Source organism: Cryptomeria japonica, chromosome 1 (assembly GCF_030272615.1).
Source record: "Cryptomeria japonica chromosome 1, Sugi_1.0, whole genome shotgun sequence".
In the NCBI taxonomy this organism is placed as follows: domain Eukaryota; kingdom Viridiplantae; phylum Streptophyta; class Pinopsida; order Cupressales; family Cupressaceae; genus Cryptomeria; species Cryptomeria japonica.
Window position 1 is genome coordinate 420,396,848 of NC_081405.1, and position 22,376 is coordinate 420,419,223.

Sequence of the window (22,376 nt, forward strand, 5' to 3'; positions counted from 1 at the left end):
TTTCCAAAAAAAAATGTAAGGGTATACATTACATCTGGGCTGCAAATACAGAACCCAAAATAAACCCAAAGCGAGCCAAACCATATACCCATACATGGAGTGAATCAAACCCAAATCCATAGCTGTACAGGGAGAACCAGTAACTTAAAGAAAAAATGGCATTCAATGTGCTAAAAAACCTCTATACTGAGTAATGGAATTATAGAATTTTAGAAGCCAGATGAATCCTCTAGACATCCAGATCTTGATGGATAGTTGTCCAAGATTCAAATACATAATCCAATCTAGGAGATTGGCAAGAAAAAACAATCAGCAGCTGGTCACATGAAGAGGCAAGGCTTAGTCTATGCCTGACATGACATGACAATCTACACTAAAGGTGAATTGATGTGATGTCAGTCTTAAAGACCGGAGGCAAGGGCTAAATCTTTAAACCTTTTATTATTAATAATTATCTAAATTAACAAGTGATGCCAAGTGAATGAGAAACATATAAATTATCACAACGTCAACCTCACAAGAGCTTAAATGGATCTTTTATGACCTCAAGGTTATAGCTTGGATTGCTAGTCTGCAAGCATGAGCTGGACAGGACAGAAGTCTAAATGAAATATTTTATTCCCTTGATTCCTCCAAACATTTCAATTTTGTTATTCTTCTCAGAAGCTTCAACCATCACAGCCCACTTTATCAGCCATACACCTGCCACCCTAGTAAAGCTTATAGAGAATTAAAAACAAGAGGTCGTGCACTTGGAGTAGGATAATGCTAATAAATATAATGTAACCAAATCTTCTGCAAGAATGTCACAGAACATATCTAAGTTGCTGTCATTTTCTCAAGAACAATAGTGATAGAAAGATTGAGTTATGAAAGCCTGGAAGATAGGATTGTGGGGACATTTGGCAGCCTGCTGTTGGATGTTGTGTGGAACATGGCCAGAAGATTTAATGTTTTCCATTAGGCAATTAATGGCAACATGGCGAGAAGGTTAGATGGTATCATAAATGATATCACAGGTGGAATTGGTAGCAGGTATCCAATGACATTGTCCATGCCATTTGAAATTTCCAAGACAAAATATGCCCCCACATTTAAGATGAAATGTCCAACATGGAGCAAAAAATGGGTTCAGCAATTGAGGAAGTTGTGACCTATATAGATGGCCGCATTAATCCTTAAGTTCAGGCTTGTATGTATAGTTTTGCAGACCCTTGAAGCTTTTTTATCATGGTGTAAGCCATTCATCTCTGTGTAGTTTCCTTGTTTATATTTCTATACAGTTTTGCTCTCAGTAGACATGGCTTAATGGGTTACAAATCCCAACCAATCAGGTTGATGAGACTGAAATGTAATTAAAGAATGTATCAACAAATATAATCTATACTTTTACACACTACAGTTTACCATTAGCAAACAAAACAGCTAAGCATGAAGCTCAGGCACACTCTAGCATTTAATAGCCCATCAAAAACAAGAAGAATACTTACCATAAATACAACATTGCGGATCTGTAATAACCGAGATGCATGGACTAGCTGCTCGACTATTTCCCCTGCTGAAAGATTGCTCTTAAATCCCATACTTCCAGTTGCGCAAAATGTGCAACCCATTTTGCACCCTACCTGAAATTTCAATCATTACCATCTTCCATTAAAAAAATATTTCAAGCTAAACTTTTGCCATTCTGTGTGCCAGAGTGTTGAGACTGTGACTCAGAATTGGGAAAAGAACACAGCCAATACATATATTAAAAAATAAATTGGTTAAAAAACTCAGCCAATACATATATTAAAATATATTGATTTTTTATTTTTAAAAGTTTTTTTGGTAAATTCGGCATGGTTTGGAGAGTCCTTGCCAAGCTTAAACACTATCCTTTATGCATAGTTGAGTTATCTACTATTCAACTTAAAATGCTAAATTATTGTTCTGCATTCTAAGTCAACGATGCATACTTAAAATAAGTGTATAGGCTAATCCATTGCTACCTCTTCATGATAACAAGAAGCAAATTACCTGTGATGATACACACAAAGTAGCCCGTGGACCTCCTGGCCTTTGTCTTCCAGCATAAGTACCCAATCTACTGTCATAGCTCATGATTACAGTTTCCACAAAAGAGCCATTCTGACAGTACAAAAAGAAAGGAAAAACACTTACAGTTACTATATAGCAATGCAGAATCAACTCTAGCTAGAATCACCTATGTTGAGCAAATTATGTCATCCCACATTCTCTTCTAACCTATTCCATATTTTTCAGATTATATTTCTTTACTGCTATAGCTAGAGGTCTTGAATTAAAAAAAAGTCAGTTATCTGGCACCCTTCCCATTTATCCAATTGATTAATTGAAAGAAAACTTGAACTGCACACCTATCAAGGGCATTAATCCTTTATGTCAGCTAAAATGACTCTACATAGATACCAAATTATAAATATTCATTAAAAGCATAGCAACATGTCTCAAGTGATTATTTCCATACTTAGCAGCTCATGCAATTCCGCAGTGTCTTCTATCAAAGTTGTGTTACTAAGATCATATTTCCATGTTCTATAAGTGGAGGTCTCATGTTAAATAATAGTCCTCATCCATCTCAATTATAGCATTTATTCATTAAAAATCAAACTCCACCAATACAGGGCAACTTTAAATCAGGTACCAGATGACTCTAAATGGCTACAAATGGCAAATTTAGAAGCCATATATGGACATGAATCAAATGGCTCTAAATGGCATTAACTTTGGTAAGAAACTTATGCCATTCCACTCACTTTTCTACAGTATTCCATGTTTCTAATATCAAAACTGCTAGTCAATCAAGGCCATTAATGCTTTGTGTAGGATAACAATGACAGCTATGCAATTCAGAGCTTCTGCACTCATATGAGCAAACTGCTGGCAACTATGTGCAAGAATATGAAACCAATTCTTTTTAACAATTAAAATATTATTGGTGACATACAATATGCTTGATTCTGTTCTACTTGAACCACCAACCTGCTATTACAACCCAGTCCCTAGTTTAGTTCATTCAACATAACTTGCTGGTTTTGAAGCATATCTTAATACATTTTTATCACACAGACACATGGATCAGACTGAGGAACAGCTCAGCGAGCCAAGGAGTAAGAATTGACTTGGCAATAGCTCCACAACTTAGCAAATATTTCACTAAACCCATTGTATCAGAAAAACACATATTAAAATAATTAAAATAAAGTGGAAATTACAGCGAGCAGACTTTCTGCAATTTTTTTGTACCACAGTACATGACCTATCCTTGCAGCCTACACAATTATTCCACACACACAATTTGGTACAAGATGCTGCACCTTTATGTGATAAAACAACAACCAAAAAGACCACTATAATATAGACTGAAAAGACTAATCAAGCAAAGATCCATTTCCCGTAAATTCTAAAGAAAATCAGAGCTGATAGATTCTTCTCACAAAATACAGAAACATTCAGTCTTAAGTCAATTCTAGTCTTTGCCTTTAATATACCAATAGCACAAGGGAAATATAAATCGAAGGCTGACCCACTAGTGACTATGATGGTGTATAAGAACTAAAGCCTTCATCTTTCAAAGGAACAACACTAGTTCCAAATTAATCTCTAATAACTTGTCAATTAGGATTATGTTGAAAAGAAAGGTTTTGTTTCTTTTACATCAAAATCCAACTATGACTTTGTTAGTACAAATATCAGTGAGTTTATAATATATATGCTTTAGATTGCTCATTATACTAAACTAAAAATATTTAAATTTCTTAAAATTAATTTATTAATGGAGGGAGACTCTCCCTCTCAAACCACACATATTGCAAGCCACTCAAATGACTTGACTTAAATCTGAAATAACTTAAAAACAACAAGGTAACTTCAATAGGAAACTTGAATCTTATGTTCTATTGATAATCCTGAAAAGAAATTACAACCAAGTTGCGCTAAAATTGCAATGTTTTCAGCCTTATAGGAACATACAATAATCTGAAATCTGATATAAATCAGCAAATAAGCAAGAGAAAACTACAAGGAATTCATCCCAACGCTTGAGCTATAGTTGCACTTCCAACTGTGAAACTGAAATCTCCAACTCAATCCCTCAATATAGAGACTCATTGGGGCTCAAAATACCACCATAAAATATTACCATGGGTCAAAACAAGGTTCCAAAAAACCATTATAAAAATCCATACAACACCAGCTTGTAAACATAGTAAAATACAATAAATGAATCACATGGCCTCCACATGGCCACAACTTTCTTATCCAATTAGGAAGGTGTCAAAAAGATGCTCTGTAACTCCTCCAGGCCCCAAAAATAGCACATGCAAAGACATACAAGCTTGGGTGCCCCAATCTGAGAAGCATGCAAGTGATGTAATGTCCCCATTTTTGTGCTCTCCTAAGCATCAGTTATTTTCAGAGGTTAGCTTATTATCAGTGGTCCCCGTAGGCTAATGTGGTGATTAGGAGGCCCTTTGAGCGTGATCCAGGGTTATTCAGCTGGCCCTTTAGGTGTCTATTTCAGTACTCTCCATCTCAGTGCATTAATTTATTTGTGGTTTGCCTTCCAAAGTTCTTTTAGGGTCCATTTATACACATGTACTATTTTTAGTAAGTCACTTGGACATTTAGGTCCATACTAATTATGGTAAGTCATCGGGATGGTCAAAGGGCACCACGGTTATATCCAAAATGTTGGCAGGATCAGTTGTCGGTCTGATAGTTAGCATTTAATGGAGTTAAATGATTTAATTTAATTAATTAAAGTCTAATCTAGCATTGATTTTAATATAATTAATTAAATTAAATATCTTTATGATTAAAGGGGATATAAGGGGTCAAGTGTGCATTTAATATATTAATCTCATAAAGTGGTTAATTAAAAGCCATAAAGTGGGCACTACCTTAGGGAGTTATGAGTTTATTGAAGTAACTTTAAGTTAATAAAGAATTAAGAAGGGTCACTTTATTATATTTCCCCAATTGCAAATAATTATTATAGTATTAAAAGAGAGGAAAATTAAAATGAGTTGCCGGAAGCTTCTCTGGAGATTTATAAAAGGGCTCATTTGGAGCTCATTTGATATTCTTGTTTTGCAAATTTTATAAGGAGAATTGAAGCAAGGGTTTGCTAGTTTGTGAAAGCCATAGCTTTTTAAGGATGAAATCCCTCAAAGATCACCCAAGAACACTCAATCCTCAATGCAAACCTATGTTAGTAAATCAATAATCCTATGAGCACTAATGTTATGTTAGCAAAGCAAGAGCACCCACATATCAACATCATCAAGAACACATCCTTTCAACACTCAATCAAAGGTATACACAAAATTGGAATAATGTGCTAAATATTGTTTCTTGTTTCTTATTATTTATTCTGATTTTCATGCATTCAATGGGCACTCTCATTTATTTCCAAAATGTTCTTTACAAGAAAATATTTCAAAAAAATCCTAATCTTCAATGTCAACAGTCCAAAAATAGTTACAAATGAAAAGTAGCTAAATGGTAAAAAACTTAAAGACAACATGGCAGCATGGTTCTACTTCTACTTGCCAATATCCATAATTACCAAGAGACACGTCTCCGACCCCCTAGGCTACATCTTGATGGCCAGGACGTGTCTCTGGTACAAAGACATCCCCGGAGATGCACCCAAACACAGGAAACTCAACGAAGAGAATCCAAACATCTCCTCCTAACTCCCATGGAAAACAACGTCTCCTGCTAGAAAAAGAAGAAAAGACAAAAGAAATTGCTAGAACCTAGCAATTAAAACCCTAAAAAGGTCGATTGTTGTTTTGATTCAAAAAAGGACCATTTTTTATCAAGACATGGGACGTTATTTTTTCCTTAGCATTTTATTTTCCCTGCTATCACATGGTCTCCTACATAGGCATGGGAAGTCTTTCAATGCAAATCGACTAGATTTATTAAATTACATTTTTTTTAAAACAGTGTCTCCAAGTACCCTCATCTCCTATTTTGAAAATAGTCATAACGGTATCAATACCAATCTCTCATACCAATACTAGTACCAATCTCCTAGTAACTATGCCAATATCCTATTGGGCTCCATGTAAAGAACTTGACATGATAATGGCTAGAAAATTTTACTTTCATGTTTGGAATAGATGCTTTATTTTGGCTTCCTAGGTTATGTTAATGTTATGTAGCTATGGTTGGATTCCTTCAGGCCGACATAGATGATATAAATGTCTAAGTGTGGAATAGATGCTTTATTTTGGCTTCCTAGGTTATGTTAATGTTATGTAGCTATGGTCGGATTCCTTCAGGACGACATAGATGATATAAATGTCTAAGTGGCCTATCGGCCTTAGACATTTATGTGAGCCGATTTAAATGATATAATTACTTGCCAACTTTGCAAATTTATATTTGCAATTTTAAATAAATTGTTTTGTCATTGAATCATAACAATTTGTTAAATCCCGCCACCCTTGGTGAAAGTCGTGTTGATTGAAGTAGAGCCGACTCTTGATGGATGACATGTTGCTTGGAATAGACGTGTTGCTTGAAGTCACCCACGTATGGGTATATATAGATCGGTCCCTCTCTCCACAAGGTATCGAATTATCTACAGCAGTTCGTACACACCTTCTACAGATCGAATCCTCATCTACAGCAGTTCGTACACACCTTCTACAGATCGAATCCTCATCTACAGCAGTTCGAAGAAGAATATACACAGCTCTCCTCCACGCTGCATTCAGTCTTAGGCGAGTTCAACATCTTCATCAAGGAGATCAATATATATATAGAGTAAATTGGCACTATCATTATAGTTGCAGATCGGCTTTGTTAATGGTCTGATTACTGGCTGTGTGTTGGCCATATTGTAACCTATTTATTTCAACATATATAAGAGATATCATTGCTGGGTTTTTCTCCCTCAAGTAGGAGGGTTTTCCCAGGGTACATGTTGTGCAATTTTTGTTTGAATTGTCTTCTATCTGCTTTCTCCTAATCTGATCATAAACTTAACATGGTATCAGAGCCACAGTGAAGTAGATCTTAATCAGATTTCTCTATAAGCAGCGATTTATTCTCATTCTAAGGAGTAGTTCTTTGCAAGCGAAAATGGTGAATGGATTTAAAGTTGAGGATAGGCTTGAAGGCGCATCAAACTTCACTTCATGGAAATATAGAATTCTAATTGCACTTGAAGAAAATGATCTACTTGAGTTCGTAAAAAAGATGCAATGTCTAAACCAGCCGATGAAACTGAGAAACTTCAAATGAAGAAGAATAGCATAAAGACCAAGAAGATGTTGATTGATTAGGTGAAGGACCATTTAGTGCCACTTATCTCCAAGATGACAACTGCAAGAGACATGTTCAAAACCTTGGAAGGTCTATATGAGATCAACAAGACAAGTAGGGCACTTGCATTGAAGCAACAACTTCATTAAGTCAAGATGGCGAAAGGAGAAACCATCATATCATTCTTCATGAAGATCTCAGAGCTAAGGGATCAACTAAGCGCCATTGGAGATCAAGTAGTGGATAAAGATCTTGTCATGTTGGCATTAAATGGCCTTCCTCATTCTTGGGAGCCATTCATTCAAAGTATCAGTGGGAGATCCAAGTTACCCAAGTTTGATCGTCTTCGCACAGATTGCAGTCAAGAAGAATATAGGTTGGCCGCAAGGGGAAATGGAAAAGGCTCTCAAAATGAAGACACTCATGTTCTAGCCATTCAATCTACCAAGAAAGGAAGAAATTGGAAGAAAAGCAACTTCAAAAGGAATAGAGATCAAAGATCAGATTCTGCACCTGATTCAAAGAAGAAGAAGAAAGATCTCTCCCACATTCAGTGCTTTAGATGTGACAAGTTTGGTCACTATGCAAGAGATTGTTTGACAAGGCCTAAGTAACAAATGGCAAACATTAATGAAATCTCAACTCAAAAGGAAGCATAAGACAACTCTAATGGATTCCTCTTCATATTTGCCTTATCAAGTAATGTCCCCACGGATAGTGACACATGGTTGATTGATAGTGGAGCCTCTCAACACATCACGGGCTATCAAGAACATCTTTCGGATTTGGTGGAAAGGGAGTCTAACCTTCAAGTGATCATTGGAGATGATGCACACTATTCAGTGAAAGGATTTGGTGCTACATCCCTCAACCTAGAATCTGGAATTCCCCTTCATCTAAGTGATGTCTTGTTCGTGCCAAGAATCAAGAGAAACCTTGTATCTATTTCAGCCTTGGAGGACAAAGGTTATCAAGTAGCATTTTCAGAAGGGAGAATTATTGCATGGTCAAAGAACTCTAGCATCAAGACTGCATGTGTGATTGGGAATCGGCATGAAAGTTTGTACAAGCTTTCCATTCGTCCAGTTCAAGCTCTACTACATGACTCTTCCAGTTCTAGCAAACTATGCCATAGAAAACTTGGTCATCTACATTACATGGCTCTTCCATCATTGGAGAAGATGGTTATTCCTAAACTTATTCATGTACATGATGGTACTTGTAGAGGTTGTGCTATGGGTAAAAATACTAAGAGTCCATTTCATAGTAGTGAAAGTAGGTCAAAAGAAATATTAGACCTTGTACATTCTGATTTATGTGGTCCAATGTTAATGGCATCCCTAAGTGGATTTTTGTACTATGTAATTTTCATTGATGATTATTCTAGGAAGACTTGGATTTATTTCTTAAGGTCTAAAGAGTCTGATGAAGTCCTAGGTAGATTTAAAAAATTTAAGGCTCAAGTAGAAAACTTGTCTAAAAAGAGAATTAAAGTTTTAAGGTCTGATAATGGAGGTGAATACACCTCTGGAAACTTTCGTGATTTTTGTATTGAGGCAGGAATCAAGAGGGAGTTTTGTGTCCCTTACAACCCACAGCAAAATGGGGTTGCGGAAAGAAAGAACAGATCTATTGCTTAAGCTACAAAAGCTATGATCCATGTTCAAGACCTTCAAACATTTCTTTGGGCTGAAGCTCCCAAAATAACAGTATATGTTCAAAACAGAAGTCCTCATCAGATTCTGCAGAATGACTCCTAAAGAAGCCTTTTACAAGTGTGAAGCCTCAAGTCAGTCACTTGAGAATCTTTGGTTGTCCAGTGAATGTTCATGTACCCATAGATAAAAGAACTAAGTTGGATCCTTCTGGAAAGAAAGGGATATTTGTGGGCTACAGTGAAACTTCTAAAGCCTACAGAATCTACATTCCAAGTCAGAAGCATATAGAGGTTAGCAGAGATGTCACATTTGAGGAAGCTATTGCATTCAGAAAATCTAAAGGTTCATGTATGGAGATAAATGATGAAGAACAAGAGACTCCTCAAGACATGGACATTGATCATACACCTAAGATTTAGAGGGATTCGTTTGAACCAGTTGAGTCTATTGATCCACTTGAACCTTTGGATCCTACTGATGGGCCTAGAGATATTATTGTGAATCGAAAGAGACCTCTTTGGGGTAGGAACACTATGCAAGAGGCAGAAAAGTGTGCAGCTCCTAGAGGTACATTCAAAGAAAGTAGACGACCACGGAGATTCTCTAGCTATGTTGCATTGATGTGTGTAATCTTATTGAGACCGAACCTTTCAGTGTTGAGGAAGCCTCAAATCAGCATGGAAAGATGCTATGGATGAAGAATATCAATCCATTATTAAGAATGATGTTTGGGACATTGTACCTAGACCTGAAGGAAAGTCAGTTGTATCTTCCAAGTGGCTATTTAAGATTAAGCATGCAACTGATGGAAGCATTGAGAAGTACAAGGCTAGATTTGTGGCACGTGGTTTCTCTCAGAAAGAAGGAATAGACTATGAAGAAATATTTGCTCCTGTTGTTCACTATACTTCCATCAGGACCATCATTGCCATTGCAGCAGCAAAAGGATGGAAGTTACATCAAATGGATGTGAAGACAGCTTTTCTCAATGGGATAATTGAAGAAGAGGTCTGCATTGAGCAGCCTGAAGGCTTTGTGATTCATGGGAAGGAGTCTCATGTTTGGAGACTGAAGAAAGCATCATATGGTCTTAAGCAGGCTCCTTGTGCATGGTATGAAAGGATTGACAAATACTTGGTGAGTTTGGGTTTCCGCAAGAATGATGTTGATCCAAATCTTTAATTCAAGGTAGTCAATGGTGAAACTTTTATCTTGGTTCTATATGTTGATGACTTATTTCTTACTAGGGAAGAACATCTCATCTTTAGATTCAAGAAGGAGTTGACTTCAGAATTTGTGATGAAGGACCTAGGACTCATGCATTTCTTTCTAGGTTTGGAAGTGTGGCAAAGGCCTAATGAGATTATCCTGAGTCGAGGAAAACACACCATTGACATCTTGAAGAGATTTGGAATGTTAGATTGCAAGTCTATGTCTACACCAATGGAAACTAACTTGAAGAAGTTGAGTGAATCTGCAACTAGTTCAGATCTTGTGGATCATACTATGTACAGACAGTTGATTGGATCCTTGATGTATCTAGTTAACACTAGACCGGATATTTGCTATGCAGTGAGTGCACTTAGTCAGTTCATGTGTAAACCAAGGCAGATACATCTAGTTGCAGCCAAACGTATCTTGAGATACTTGCATGGCACAGTTGGATATGGCTTGAAATATTCTTCCAATGTGGACCTGAATCTGCAAGGCTATTCTAATTCTGATTGGGCAGGGAGTGTTACTGATCGAAAGAGCACCTCTGGTTGTTGCTTCAGTTTGGGATCTGCTATGATTTCTTGGTGTAGCAGGAAGCAATCTTCGATGGCATTGAACACCGCAGAGGTAAAATACATTGCAGCATGTGTGGCAGCTCGCGAAGCAGTGTGGCTTCGGAAGCTCCTTGCAGGATTGTTTGGACAATTGTTGGAGCCTACAGTTATTCATTGTGATAACCAAAGCTGTGTGAAGCTTTCTATCAATCCTATGTTTCATGACAGAACTAAGCATGTGGAGATCAAATATAAATATATTAGACATATGGTGCAAAGGAATGCTATTCAGTTGAGGTACATTAGCACTGATGATCAAACGGCCGATATTCTCACCAAGCCTCTTGCCAAAGTGAAGTTTGTGCATTTTCGAGACAAGCATGGAGTTGCAGAGAATGAAGCCCTTGCTGAGAGGGAGTCTCGACATCAATGATTTCTTGAGATGTACTATAATGCATTCTTCTCTGTGAGAGAGAAGTTTGAGGTGCAAGCCCTTGTTAATGCATTCTTCTCTATGAGAGAGAAGTTTGAGGTGAAAGCCCTTGTTCCACCCTCTGGGAGTAACCATGGTGGATGTCATGTGAAAGACTCCATGACTTAGCACTTGTGTTTATTCACCCGTTGGGAGTAGCCATGGTGAACGTCATGATGAGATGACGACATCACGTTGAGTGATTCCGTGACGAGCACTTGTGTTCATTTGCATTTCCATCATGGGAGTAGCCATGATGGACCCACCCTCTGGGAGTAGCCATGGTGGACATCACTACATGACTCAGACATCGAGAAGGATTCCTCCCCAGCTAAGAGGGAGTGTTAATGTTATGTAGCTATGGTCGAATTCCTTCAGGCCGACATAGATGATATAAATGTCTAAGTGGCCTATCGGCATTAGACATTTATGTGAACCGATTTAAATGGTATAATTACTTGCCGACTTGTTGAGACATATTCACACATCGCCCCATTTAAAATAGGGACCCCTACTTTTTGCTTTCTAGGGTTAGTTTTCTTGGTCTTTTAGGTTCTTAGCTATTAATCTTTGCATTGGAGGGTTGCCAGAGAGATCATTGGAGATAGCAAGGTCTGCTTGAATTGAAGTAGGTCAGTAGGTGGTCCAGGTCAGGGTCTCTGTTGAAAGTTTCCTCTTGGTTAGGCCTGGGTCTAGGGTTGAGTCTAAGTGAAAATCCAAGGGTGGCCTTGCCTTTAAAACCTAGGGCATTTAGTCAAGGAAGTGAATGAAGGTTTGTGAGTGAGTATCATCAAGGATTTTCCCTTTAAGGGTTTGAGTTGGTCAAGTCAATGGATGATGAGTTCTTGTCCTCTAGGCATTGATTGGTATAAAATTGACCTATTTTGCCCTTAGAAATGCCTAACGACCAAGCCTAGACTTGAAAATTTGGAGAAAGGTCAAGAATTTGAGCATTTTTCCAAATTTCGCTCCTGACCCTTCCAAAGGGTCCAGAGCGAATTTCCTTAGACTCCTCTCTTGCACCCAATTAAGACCTCAAATCCTTGCTCCTACGCCTTGACTGAATGAGGAATTACCTATTTATGCCTTGTGAGCATATTCAAACAAGATTGGATGATGAAAATGTTAGGAATTTGACCAAAAAGACAAATTTCACTCCTGACCCTTCCAAAGGGTCCAGAGCGAATTTCCTTTGATCTCCTTGTTTAGAACAAAATCTTTGGCATGATTGAGGCAAGATTGATTCATGCAGGCCTTGTGAGTAAGTTGCAACCAAGTGAGGTGAGGTTCTATGAGGAATTTGTGCAAAAAGAGAAATTTCGCTCCTGACCCTTCCAAAGGGTCCAGAGCGAAATTCCTAGATAGGTCCTGTCCTTCCAAAGGTACCTAAGCGAAATTGTTAAAGATGCACTTTTCATTCAACGTTTTGACTAGGCACCTCCTTAAGGTGATTTGTTGGTGTGTCCTAAGGTGAGAACAATGTGATAGAGGGTGAAGTCTGAATGTTTGGATGGTGTCTAAGACTAATTCCTCAAATTCGCTCCTGACCCTTCCAAAGGGTCCAAAGCGAATTTCCTTATATCTCCCTTCTTGGTCCTAATTTGCCTCATAAACCTTATCCCTATGGTGTGATTGAGAGAGTATTGATGTGCGAAACAAAGTGAAGTGATGGAAAGTGAAGGATTTGAGCATAATTGCAAATTTTTGTTCCTGACCCTTCCAAAGGGTCCAGAGCAAAATTCCCTAAAAGACCTAATTCTTCACCAAAGTCATTGAATGGTTGTCATTCTGAGCAAAAGTAAGGGCAAATTTGCAAGATCATGGAGAGAAAAGGATAAAAGATCAAGTTTAAGACAAAGTTAAGTGAAAAAGGATGAGAATTGAGCCAAAAAGTGCAAATTTCGCTCTTGACCCTTCCAAAGGGTCCAGAGCCAATTTCTTGAGGCTTGTACCTTGCCCAAGGTCCAAAGCGAAATCCTTCTTTTAGGCCATTTTGGGGGTCAAATAAGTGATGTCTTCATGAGAGAGGGATCGAAAGGTGAAAACCAATGCAAATTGAAGTGAAAGGAAGGAAGAATTCAACCTAAGGGAAGAAATTCGCTCCTGACCCTTCCAAAGGGTCCAGAGCGAATTTCTTTAGGAAGTCTTGTACCTTGCCTAAGCCTTTGAACTAACCTATTCCTAAGCATTTTCGAGGGCAAAAGACTTGTTTTTGATGAGAAAAGGATGAGAAATGTAGTTTATGAAGGAAAATCAAGCAAAATGTCAATTTCGCTCCTGACCCTTCCAGAGGGTCCAGAGTGAAATTCCTAGGAGGTCTAATGTTTTGCCTAGGCCCTTGAGCGAAACCTATTCCTAAGCAATTTTGGAGGCGAATGATTTGATCTTGGTAAGGTAAGGTTGAAAATGAAGTCTATGAGAGGTAAATTGAGCAACTTTGTCAATTTTCGCTCCTGACCCTTCCAAAGGGTCCAGAGCGAAAATCTCATTATAGGTCCTATCCTTGCAGTGGGTCCAGAGCAAATTTCATTATAGGTCCTATCCCTGGAGAGGGTCTAGAGAAAAAATCTCATTATAGGTCTTGTCCCTGGAGAGGGTCCAGAGCGAAATTTCATTATAGGGCTTGTCCTTCCAGAGGGTCTAAGGCGAAATTGATCTTAGTGCCTTCTTGTTGATGGTTTGAAGTGAAAAATACCATGTTAAGATGAATATATCATAAGTGCTTGACACCATTTTTGTTTGTTTTGCAGATCAACCAAATCAAGATGAAGGAAGATCGCTAGGACAAGGGCGCCCTCTTCAAGTTTTATCATCATCAAGGACACTTCAAATGCGTGAGAGAGGACTCAAAGTACTTCCAAGTTGAAGGACTTCAAGTGTTCAAGGTGTTGCAAGCAATGGAGTTAGCCATCCTCAAAGACCTCATTCTACCACATGGAGAAACCACAAGATATCAGAAGAAAGATCTTATAAACATTTCAAGGCAAGATGAGCTACTAGAGGAGGAGTGACTTGACCGTGAAGAGGCTTCATCAAACACAAGAGAGCCAAGGAAAGGTATGTCATCCATCAAGTACATCAAGGACAGAGGAGGATCAATCGAGGTCGGTGCAAGGGTACGTTGAAGAAGCAGATAGTTTCAGAAGAGTTAATCAAAGTTAGCTTTTCATCATCATCACATTGAATATCAAGAAATACAACGTTCCTTGATTAACCAAGCACAAACGCAAAACAAGGTGGCATCCCAGTCACTATTCATCCAATCAGATAGGTCCACATCAGCATGTCCAGATTCAATGTACTTGACTCACTAGTGGTGGCACAAACTTCGAGGCACCTACCCCGGTTTCCTATTGGTTCACAAGCATTGAATGTAATTTTCTCATTGGCTAAGGGAAGTTTGTTGTAACAAACCCTAATTAGGGTTTTCTATCCTGAAATCCTAGCCATTGATTGTAAATCAATCAGAGCCATTGAATTGTAAAGAGCTCTCTATATTAAGCTCTAGCTCTTCATTTGTAAGGGTTAATAGTGAATAGTTAGTTCATAGAGGTTAGAATAGCTAATGATCAATAATGAATAGAATAGAAATTAGAGTAGATTAGGAGAAGGCAAGAAATTGTTGCCTAAATTGTAAATGAACTCCATTTTCATTGAAGTTATGGTGAAGTGTGTCGTTTCTTTGCAATATGCATGGTCTCTTGTTGAATCTTCGTTTTAAATGGTAAAAAATTAGATTGAATGGATGAATTGGTTGAATGCATTTGTGGGGAATCCTTTAGTCCATACCACTAGCCTCTTACTGATTGTAAGTGTGCCTTGCGTGGTCAACTGGCATTGAATGAGCTTAATTTCAAATTGTTATACGTCCATTGTTCATGCATTAACTTGAATGGTGATCAGTGTTTGATGGAAATGATTTGAACATATCCAAAACATCCCTTAGAAGATTGCACTGAGCTGGTGTCAAATTGTTTAGTTTGATGGTGAGACCTAGCCCAGTAGGACTCCACCTAGTCATTCATCTATCTTCTTGCATTCTAGGTCTTATAGTAGACTTCCTGAACCCTCAATCTTTTGCTCTTTTTTATCTCCCAGCTAGTAGATAGGACTCAAGTTCCAGCATATCAAAGCATTCAGGCAATCGAATGTAAGTCCCCTTGTGATTCCAGCAAAATCACATCACACCAACAGAGCTTATCCACACGTAGAGACCCTACATACAAGAACCTTGGAATTGCCTCAATTGATCCTTAGGCGAAATCTTCAGCATTCGAGGAAACTTTGTTCAAGAGAGGATAAGATACCTTGGTATTTTATTTTGTGTTCGCATGTGCATGAAAAACACATCAACACGACTTTGCACATTTATATTTGCAATTTTAAATAAAATGTTTTGTCATTGAAACATAGCGATTTGTTAGATCCCGCCACCCTTGGTGAAAGTCATGTTGATTGGAGTAGAGCCGACTCTTGATGGATGACGTGTTGCTTGAAGTCACACACATATGGATATATATAGATCGGTTCCCTCTCTCCACAAGGTATCGAATTATCTACAGCAATTTGTACACACCTTCTATAGATCTAATCCTCATCTATAGCAGTTCGAAGAAGAATATACACAGCTCTCCTCCACGCTACATTCAATCTTAGGTGAGTTCAACATCTTCATCAAGGAGATCAATATATATATATATAGTGTAAATCGGTGCTATCATTATAGTTGCAGATCGGCTTTGTTAATGGTCTGTTTACTGGTTGTGTGTTGGCCATATTGTAACCTATTTATTTCAACATATATAAGAGATGTCATTGCTGGGTTTTTCTCCCTCAAGGAGGAGACTTTTCCTAGGGTACATGCTGTGCAATTTTTGTTTGAATTGTCTTCTATCTGCTTTCTCCTAGTCTGATCATAAACTTAACATGTTAAAACTTTTGTTGTTGGTGTGCAGTTTGTGATAGTTCCAACAAGTTGTGGTACCCCTTGTCATATTTTTTTTGTGGCTTAAGGGTGGCAGTCAAGTGTTGGGAGAGAACGAGCCTTATTAAAAGCACCTGGGCAATAACTAAATGGATGCTAATATTTGGTGTATCAAATTTTATAATGTAATGTCCCCATTTTTCGTGAGCATCAAAGTTCGAGGGGTTAGCCTATTATTTTGACCCTCGTAGGCTAGTATGGTGGATTAGAGGGTCCAGTTTGGGAGTTTTGGAGCTCTTCAGGTGGCCGTTGTAAGTGTTTATCTCACCAGATCTTTCATTTGTTCTAAGGCTTTGATATTGAGAGGTTTCTGGTTCCATTTTGAGGGACTTACTATTTATAGAAGTCAATGGATGTTAGAGAGGGACCCTTACTATTTTTAGTAATGCATCCAGATTGACAATGGGAGTAGTGGGCTAGCCAGTGATGAACTCAGAATCATTAAATAATGGTTATTAATGGAGTTATGACATTTAATTATTATTAAAGTGTTACTTTAATAATAATTAATTAATTTAAGGGAATATTATATTGTGATGCAGGAGCACCGGAGTAGTTCATCCGATTGGAGCAGTTAGCAGTGGAGTTGCTTGAAGATCGTTGCATTTCTTCATGTTTTTGGATTCTGAGTTGTGGATTTGGATTTATCACCTTGAGATCGTTGTCTTAAACATATTCGAGATTCATGGCATTTGGATTTGATTCCGGTGAGATATCGATTCCCGTATTGGTGTGTTCTTACCGGTTGGTCTTGCAGTGAGTAAAGCGAAGCTGAATTGGGTTGCGGATGGTTTCCAAAACTTGTGGATCATTGGGAGATGGTGTTTTGGACTTGACCAATGTTCTTGCGAAGTTCTAAGCATTATTGGAGGTGTCCTTGGTGATTTGGGCCGACATATTATTATTTGCACGTTTTATTATGAACCGGTTGATCTTTGGCCGACTTGCTCGAGTTGATGTTGCTTGCGGATGGTATAAAGAGGAAGTTTGGAGATTCATTTTGCAGGGCAGAGGTCCGAAGAAGAAGAGATTTAGAACAGATGTAGATTCGCCGAGGAGAGGCAATCGGAACCTGTAGTCAAACCGCTGAACGCCTGAGGCAGTTGCAAGTACCTACTAACAGATTGTCGAACCAGATCAAGTGATGGGACTCACTTTTCAATTAACCTCGAGAGTCTAATGCAGGAGCACCAGAGCAGTTCATCCGGTTGATGTAGGAGCATCGGAGTAGTTCATCCGGTTGGAGCAGTTAGCAATGGAGTTGCTTGAAGATCGTTGCATTTCTTCATGTTTTTGGATTCTGAGTTGTGGATTTGGATTTATCACCTTGAGATCATTGTCTTAAACATATTTGAGATTCATGGCATTTGGATTTGATTCCTGTGAGATATCGACTCCGATATTGTTTCGGTATTGGTGTGCTCTTACTGGTTGGTTTTGCAGTGAGTAAAGCGAAGCTGAATTGGATTGCGGATGGTTTCCTCAACTTGCGTATCGTTGGGAGATGGTGTTTTGGACCTGGCCGATGTTCTTGTGAAGTTCTAAGCATTATTGGAGGTGTTCTTGGTGATTTGGGCCGACATATTATTGTTTGCACGTTTCATTATGAACCGTTTGATCTTTGGCCGACTTGCTCGAGTTGATGTTGCTTGCGGATGGTACAAAGAGGAAGTTTGGAGATTCAATTGCAGGGCAGAGGTCCGAAGAAGAAGAGATTTAGAACATATGTAGTTTCCGGAGAGATTCTGATCCGGGGGGACTGAAGTCCGGATCAGTGCAGAACAGTGCAGACTGTTACCGGAGGCTAAATTGTTGAACAGATGATATGCGGATCATAGATTTGAGTTGTAAGAATTGTTTTGTTATCTTGGGCTGCAGTCCAGCATGTGTAAAGCCTGAGGGCATATGTAATTCATTAAACTATTATAAGGATTGCTCTTTCTGTTTTTCCTGTTATATCTTGTGTTGTGTGAACCGGTTACCGATATCTTTCATGTTGATTGTGTTATAGGCTGCAAGGCGGGGCTGTCCTTCATTGGATATCCCTACCTTGTCTGCATCATATTGACTTCAAGTGACTTTACAATTAAAGGGGATTTAATATCATAAAGTCAAATTATAAAGTGAGCATTTAATGACTTTATTTGACTTTATTATAAAAGGACATTTAATGATTATAAAGTCAAATTATAAAGTGCATACGAGGAATAATATAAAGTACCAATTCCAAGGGAGATACAAGTGATTATTAATATATATACTTTATATTATTTTGTTTTGCACCAAATGAAGGGATCGACCCTTTTGAAAAGTTATTATAAAGTTTTATTAAAACCCTAAAGTGGATTTCAAAAGGGAATTAAAGGCATTTAAGAGTTGAGAGGATATAAAAGGTTTCAAAAAGCAAATCAAACTCATTATTGATGATCATTTGTCTTTGCTTTTGGGTTTTGTGCATTGAGACCTAGGGTTTCAGGCAACTTCAGCATTGGAGAACGAAATCTCTTCAGTGTTTATGCAATCTTGAGGCTGTGAAAGACCAGCTGAATCATTGCTTGTCTGTGGGCTTCATACAGGGGTCTAGTTGGTGCTTCATTGGATAAGATTTACATTTCTTTCAGAATCTTTAAGGGGTTTTCAAAAAATATCTTTTGTAGATTGAAATACATTGAAAGAAGACATTGTTGAAGATCTTCATTATTGCTGCTACGACTTTATATCAGAAGTTCATGCTCGAACAGGGGCGGCTGCATGAGAGGCACGATTTGGCTTCAAAGAGACTCCATTCTTTGCACAAAGATCTGCCATATTTTCATCAATCATAAGAACTCCTTACATCAGGCTCTTTCATGTTTTTCTAGTTTAGTTGGCATAATTTTTTCAGTTGTATTAGTTGCTGTTCTTAAGCAGCTGTAGATGCACATTTATATCAGTTTGGTACTTGCATTGGATACATCATTGTAAGCCAAGAGTCTAGGCCTTTTGCATGTCATTTCAGTTTGTAAGCAATCTCGTTGCATTCTAATATCATTGCAGTCACAAGCAGTTTGAATGTCAAGAGTTGTCTCTCTCATATTTAGTTAGCATGCCAACTGTTTGTATTAATGTCTAGCTGTTGTAGGTGCATATTTATATTGTTTGGGTCATCTATATGCATTCAAAAAGACATAAAGAATTGCATTTGCATTATGGTTCTTTGCCGAGACATCTTAATAACCATTTGAAAGCATTTAAATCACATTTGACATCATTTCAAGCAATCATTATCAGACTGAAACATAGAAACAGCAAGTAAAGAGGTTGTATACAAAGTGTTTGACGATATTCCTTGAGCCTCTAATCAGCATTTTGAGGTCAGAATTGGCAAAGGGATACTACATATAACGAGCATGTTGTTCTCATATTGGGATAACCCTCTTAATCAAAACAAGCATGTTGAGACATGGACCAGCTAGGACTCGAACCTAGGACCTTCCATACGCTGTTGGAGTGCTCTACCACTGAGCTACTGGCCCCTCTTGGACCAGTCCATCATTGGTCTGGGTGTGGCTTATTTCCAACACTGGCACCCCCCCTTAAGCCATACACCTCTCATGTGCTTGGGGCTCCTAGCCTGGACCTGGCTCTGATACCATGTTGAGACATAGACCAGCTAGGACTCGAACCTAGGACCTTCCATACGCTGCTGGAGTGCTCTACCACTGAGCTACTGGCCCCTTTTGGACCAGTCCATTGTCGGTCCAAGTGTGGCTTATTTCCAACACCAACAAAGCAAAGGTTAATTTTAAACATAGGTATTTTTTATGTAGGTTTGTTATATTGAATATGGTCCATACAAGCTTTTATACCAATTCATAGATGGTGCTAGTTGGACTTCACAAAATATGACATTATCAACTCTTGTCCAATAGATAAAGCACTGGATTAAAATTTGGCTTCATCACAAGGTCTCCATACATTGTCAAGTGATCTAGGCAGTCAGATAGTCACTTCAAGTTGGTCAAAGTTGCGTTGGAATGACTAATTATGCACTTAAGAATATAAGAGGGATCACTTTAGCCATCATTCCTCTTTGCAAATAATTATAAATTATATAAGTGTGTAAAATTCAGTCATTATTAGTCTTCGCACATAATTATATTTATTCATTCGTTTTTAGATTTAATAAATTATAATATATGTAAACGTAAAAATTAGCCTTTGCATATAATTATATTTTTTTTATTTTTTTAGAATGGATGATTAAAAGAGTGTGCAAAGATATTTCATTTGTATATTGTACAAAATTCTAATTTAATAAGAAAATGTGGAAAAAGAATGCAGAATCACCACCAAAATAGGAAAAATAACAATGAGAGTGATATAATTAAAATTAAGAAAGCTGATCTATTTTTTGGACTTGAGTGTTGGGCAAGTTTTCAACTTGTTTTTGGAAAACTTTATTAATAAATGTATACACATTTTAAGAGGATCTTATGTAAACATTTGTGTTTATAAAGAGATTACTTTAAAAAATTCTTTCCAAAAAAGAAATTAATAAAATGTGTTTTAATATAATACAATTCTTGTCACTTGTTCAAAATGTGAAAACTCGTGTAAGTAGTAGTTCTATTATGACAGATTCAATTTATATATTCAAACTGCGCATGCACCTTCATATTCATTGTTTTACCCTGTGTTGTAGCCTTCTGTAAGATTTTACTAGTTATAGAAAAAGAACTGAGAAATCTAGGCTTTATACTAGGTTGCTGGATTTTGAAATACTATTTGCTCTCTATTTTGCTATTCTCCTTGTTTAATTTGCCAAGCCTCAGCATCAGTATTTATTTCAGCAAACCGTGTTTCGTTTATGTGCATGGGTTCCTGTTCTCTGCAATCTGCTCATAAATCTGCACATGTATGTTTGTGTTTAAACAAACAAAAAATGTTTTATATCCATCTGTCATCCTAAATCTTGTTCAAAGACTTCAAAATATTGAGTTGCATGTTCGTTTTTTTATACTATTCCAAGCCCCAGATCAAAGTGTGTGAATGTTATAAGTGATATACATAATTTTATTCTATTTTTTTGCATAAGGAGCTGCCTCTTTTAACACAGAAGGGAATCACATCAATTGTCGTGATCATCCTACACACTATCGGTCCATCGTGAACCAGGAGTAACATTTTCAAACACTAACAAAACATAAACTCTATTCCATAATATTTCTTAGATTTGCATTGTTTGTGGGGTATGTTTTTGGATTATGGGCTTAGATTCAAATGAAATTGTTGACTTAGGAATGTTAAGTGTGGATGTTTCAGCCCTTCGTGCTGGAGAAAAACTGACTACAAATCCAGTTTTGGCGCTTAAATTTAAAGCAGTGATGGTAAAATGGGGAGGCTTTTTATCCTATGAGTCTGCAATTGAGATTGTGGAACACCTTATCGTGATTTGAAAGAGAATCCGCAAGCTGCCTTATTGTAAACAGCCGACATGTTATTTGTTACTTGAGGCTGTGGATACGCCAAATAACAAACAGCATGCCACATGTTTAAGCTTTATTGGATAAAACCGTGAGTTGTCTTGTAGTTCTATTCTCATTGCTATCTGGAAATGAAAAGTAGAGCATGGCCCCATTTGCTGATGTACCCCGTCTTCCTTGCTTCACGGCATTTGAATACTCTACAGCCTCCATGGTGTGCCATCTTGGCTATGAACTCCCTTATAGGGTGCGGGGATTGAAGCTAGCTCATTTGTATGAATGTACAACGCTCTAAAGAATTAATTGGTAAAGGTCTGAGGGTCTCATTAAGTCCCTGGGATATTAGTGGAGTGTGGCAAAAGAAGCTTGGTCTTCCATTTACGAAAGTGGGGAAAAATGGATAGGCAATTTATATATAGTAGTAAGAGAAGCAAAAATCAGGCTTTCCCATTAGACTATTTCACAATTCGAACATGGAGGGAGATACCTGCAGCTGGATAAGTAGTTTGGTGGTGGATTGATCTGCGGATTTAACGGTGGCTTTAACAGTGGATGTCGTGGACTTGAAATTCGTACGCAATACATCGCACGCCGCTTTAGATAGCCCAGGAACTTCATATGCTTCTACATTCTCGTGTACTGCCAGGTACCTGCATTCACAATGCACATCAGAGCATACGCAAATAACAAATACAAATGCAATTGGATGAAAATGTCTGGAGTACG

The 22,376-nt window shown here is 37.9% G+C and overlaps 1 protein-coding gene across 1 annotated transcript in view; it reads right to left on the reverse strand.

The window, feature by feature from the left end:
* LOC131065333 (uncharacterized) overlaps nucleotides 1-22,376 on the reverse strand; it is a 99,526-nt gene that overhangs the window by 76,983 nt on the left and 167 nt on the right. Inside the window, exons 2-4 of the mRNA XM_057999827.2 lie at nucleotides 22,138-22,300; nucleotides 2,020-2,130; nucleotides 1,491-1,625 (exon numbers count right to left, since the gene is read on the reverse strand). Coding sequence (XP_057855810.1) covers nucleotides 1,491-1,625; nucleotides 2,020-2,130; nucleotides 22,138-22,300 — 409 coding nt within the window. The remainder of the gene's footprint in view (nucleotides 1-1,490; nucleotides 1,626-2,019; nucleotides 2,131-22,137; nucleotides 22,301-22,376) is intronic.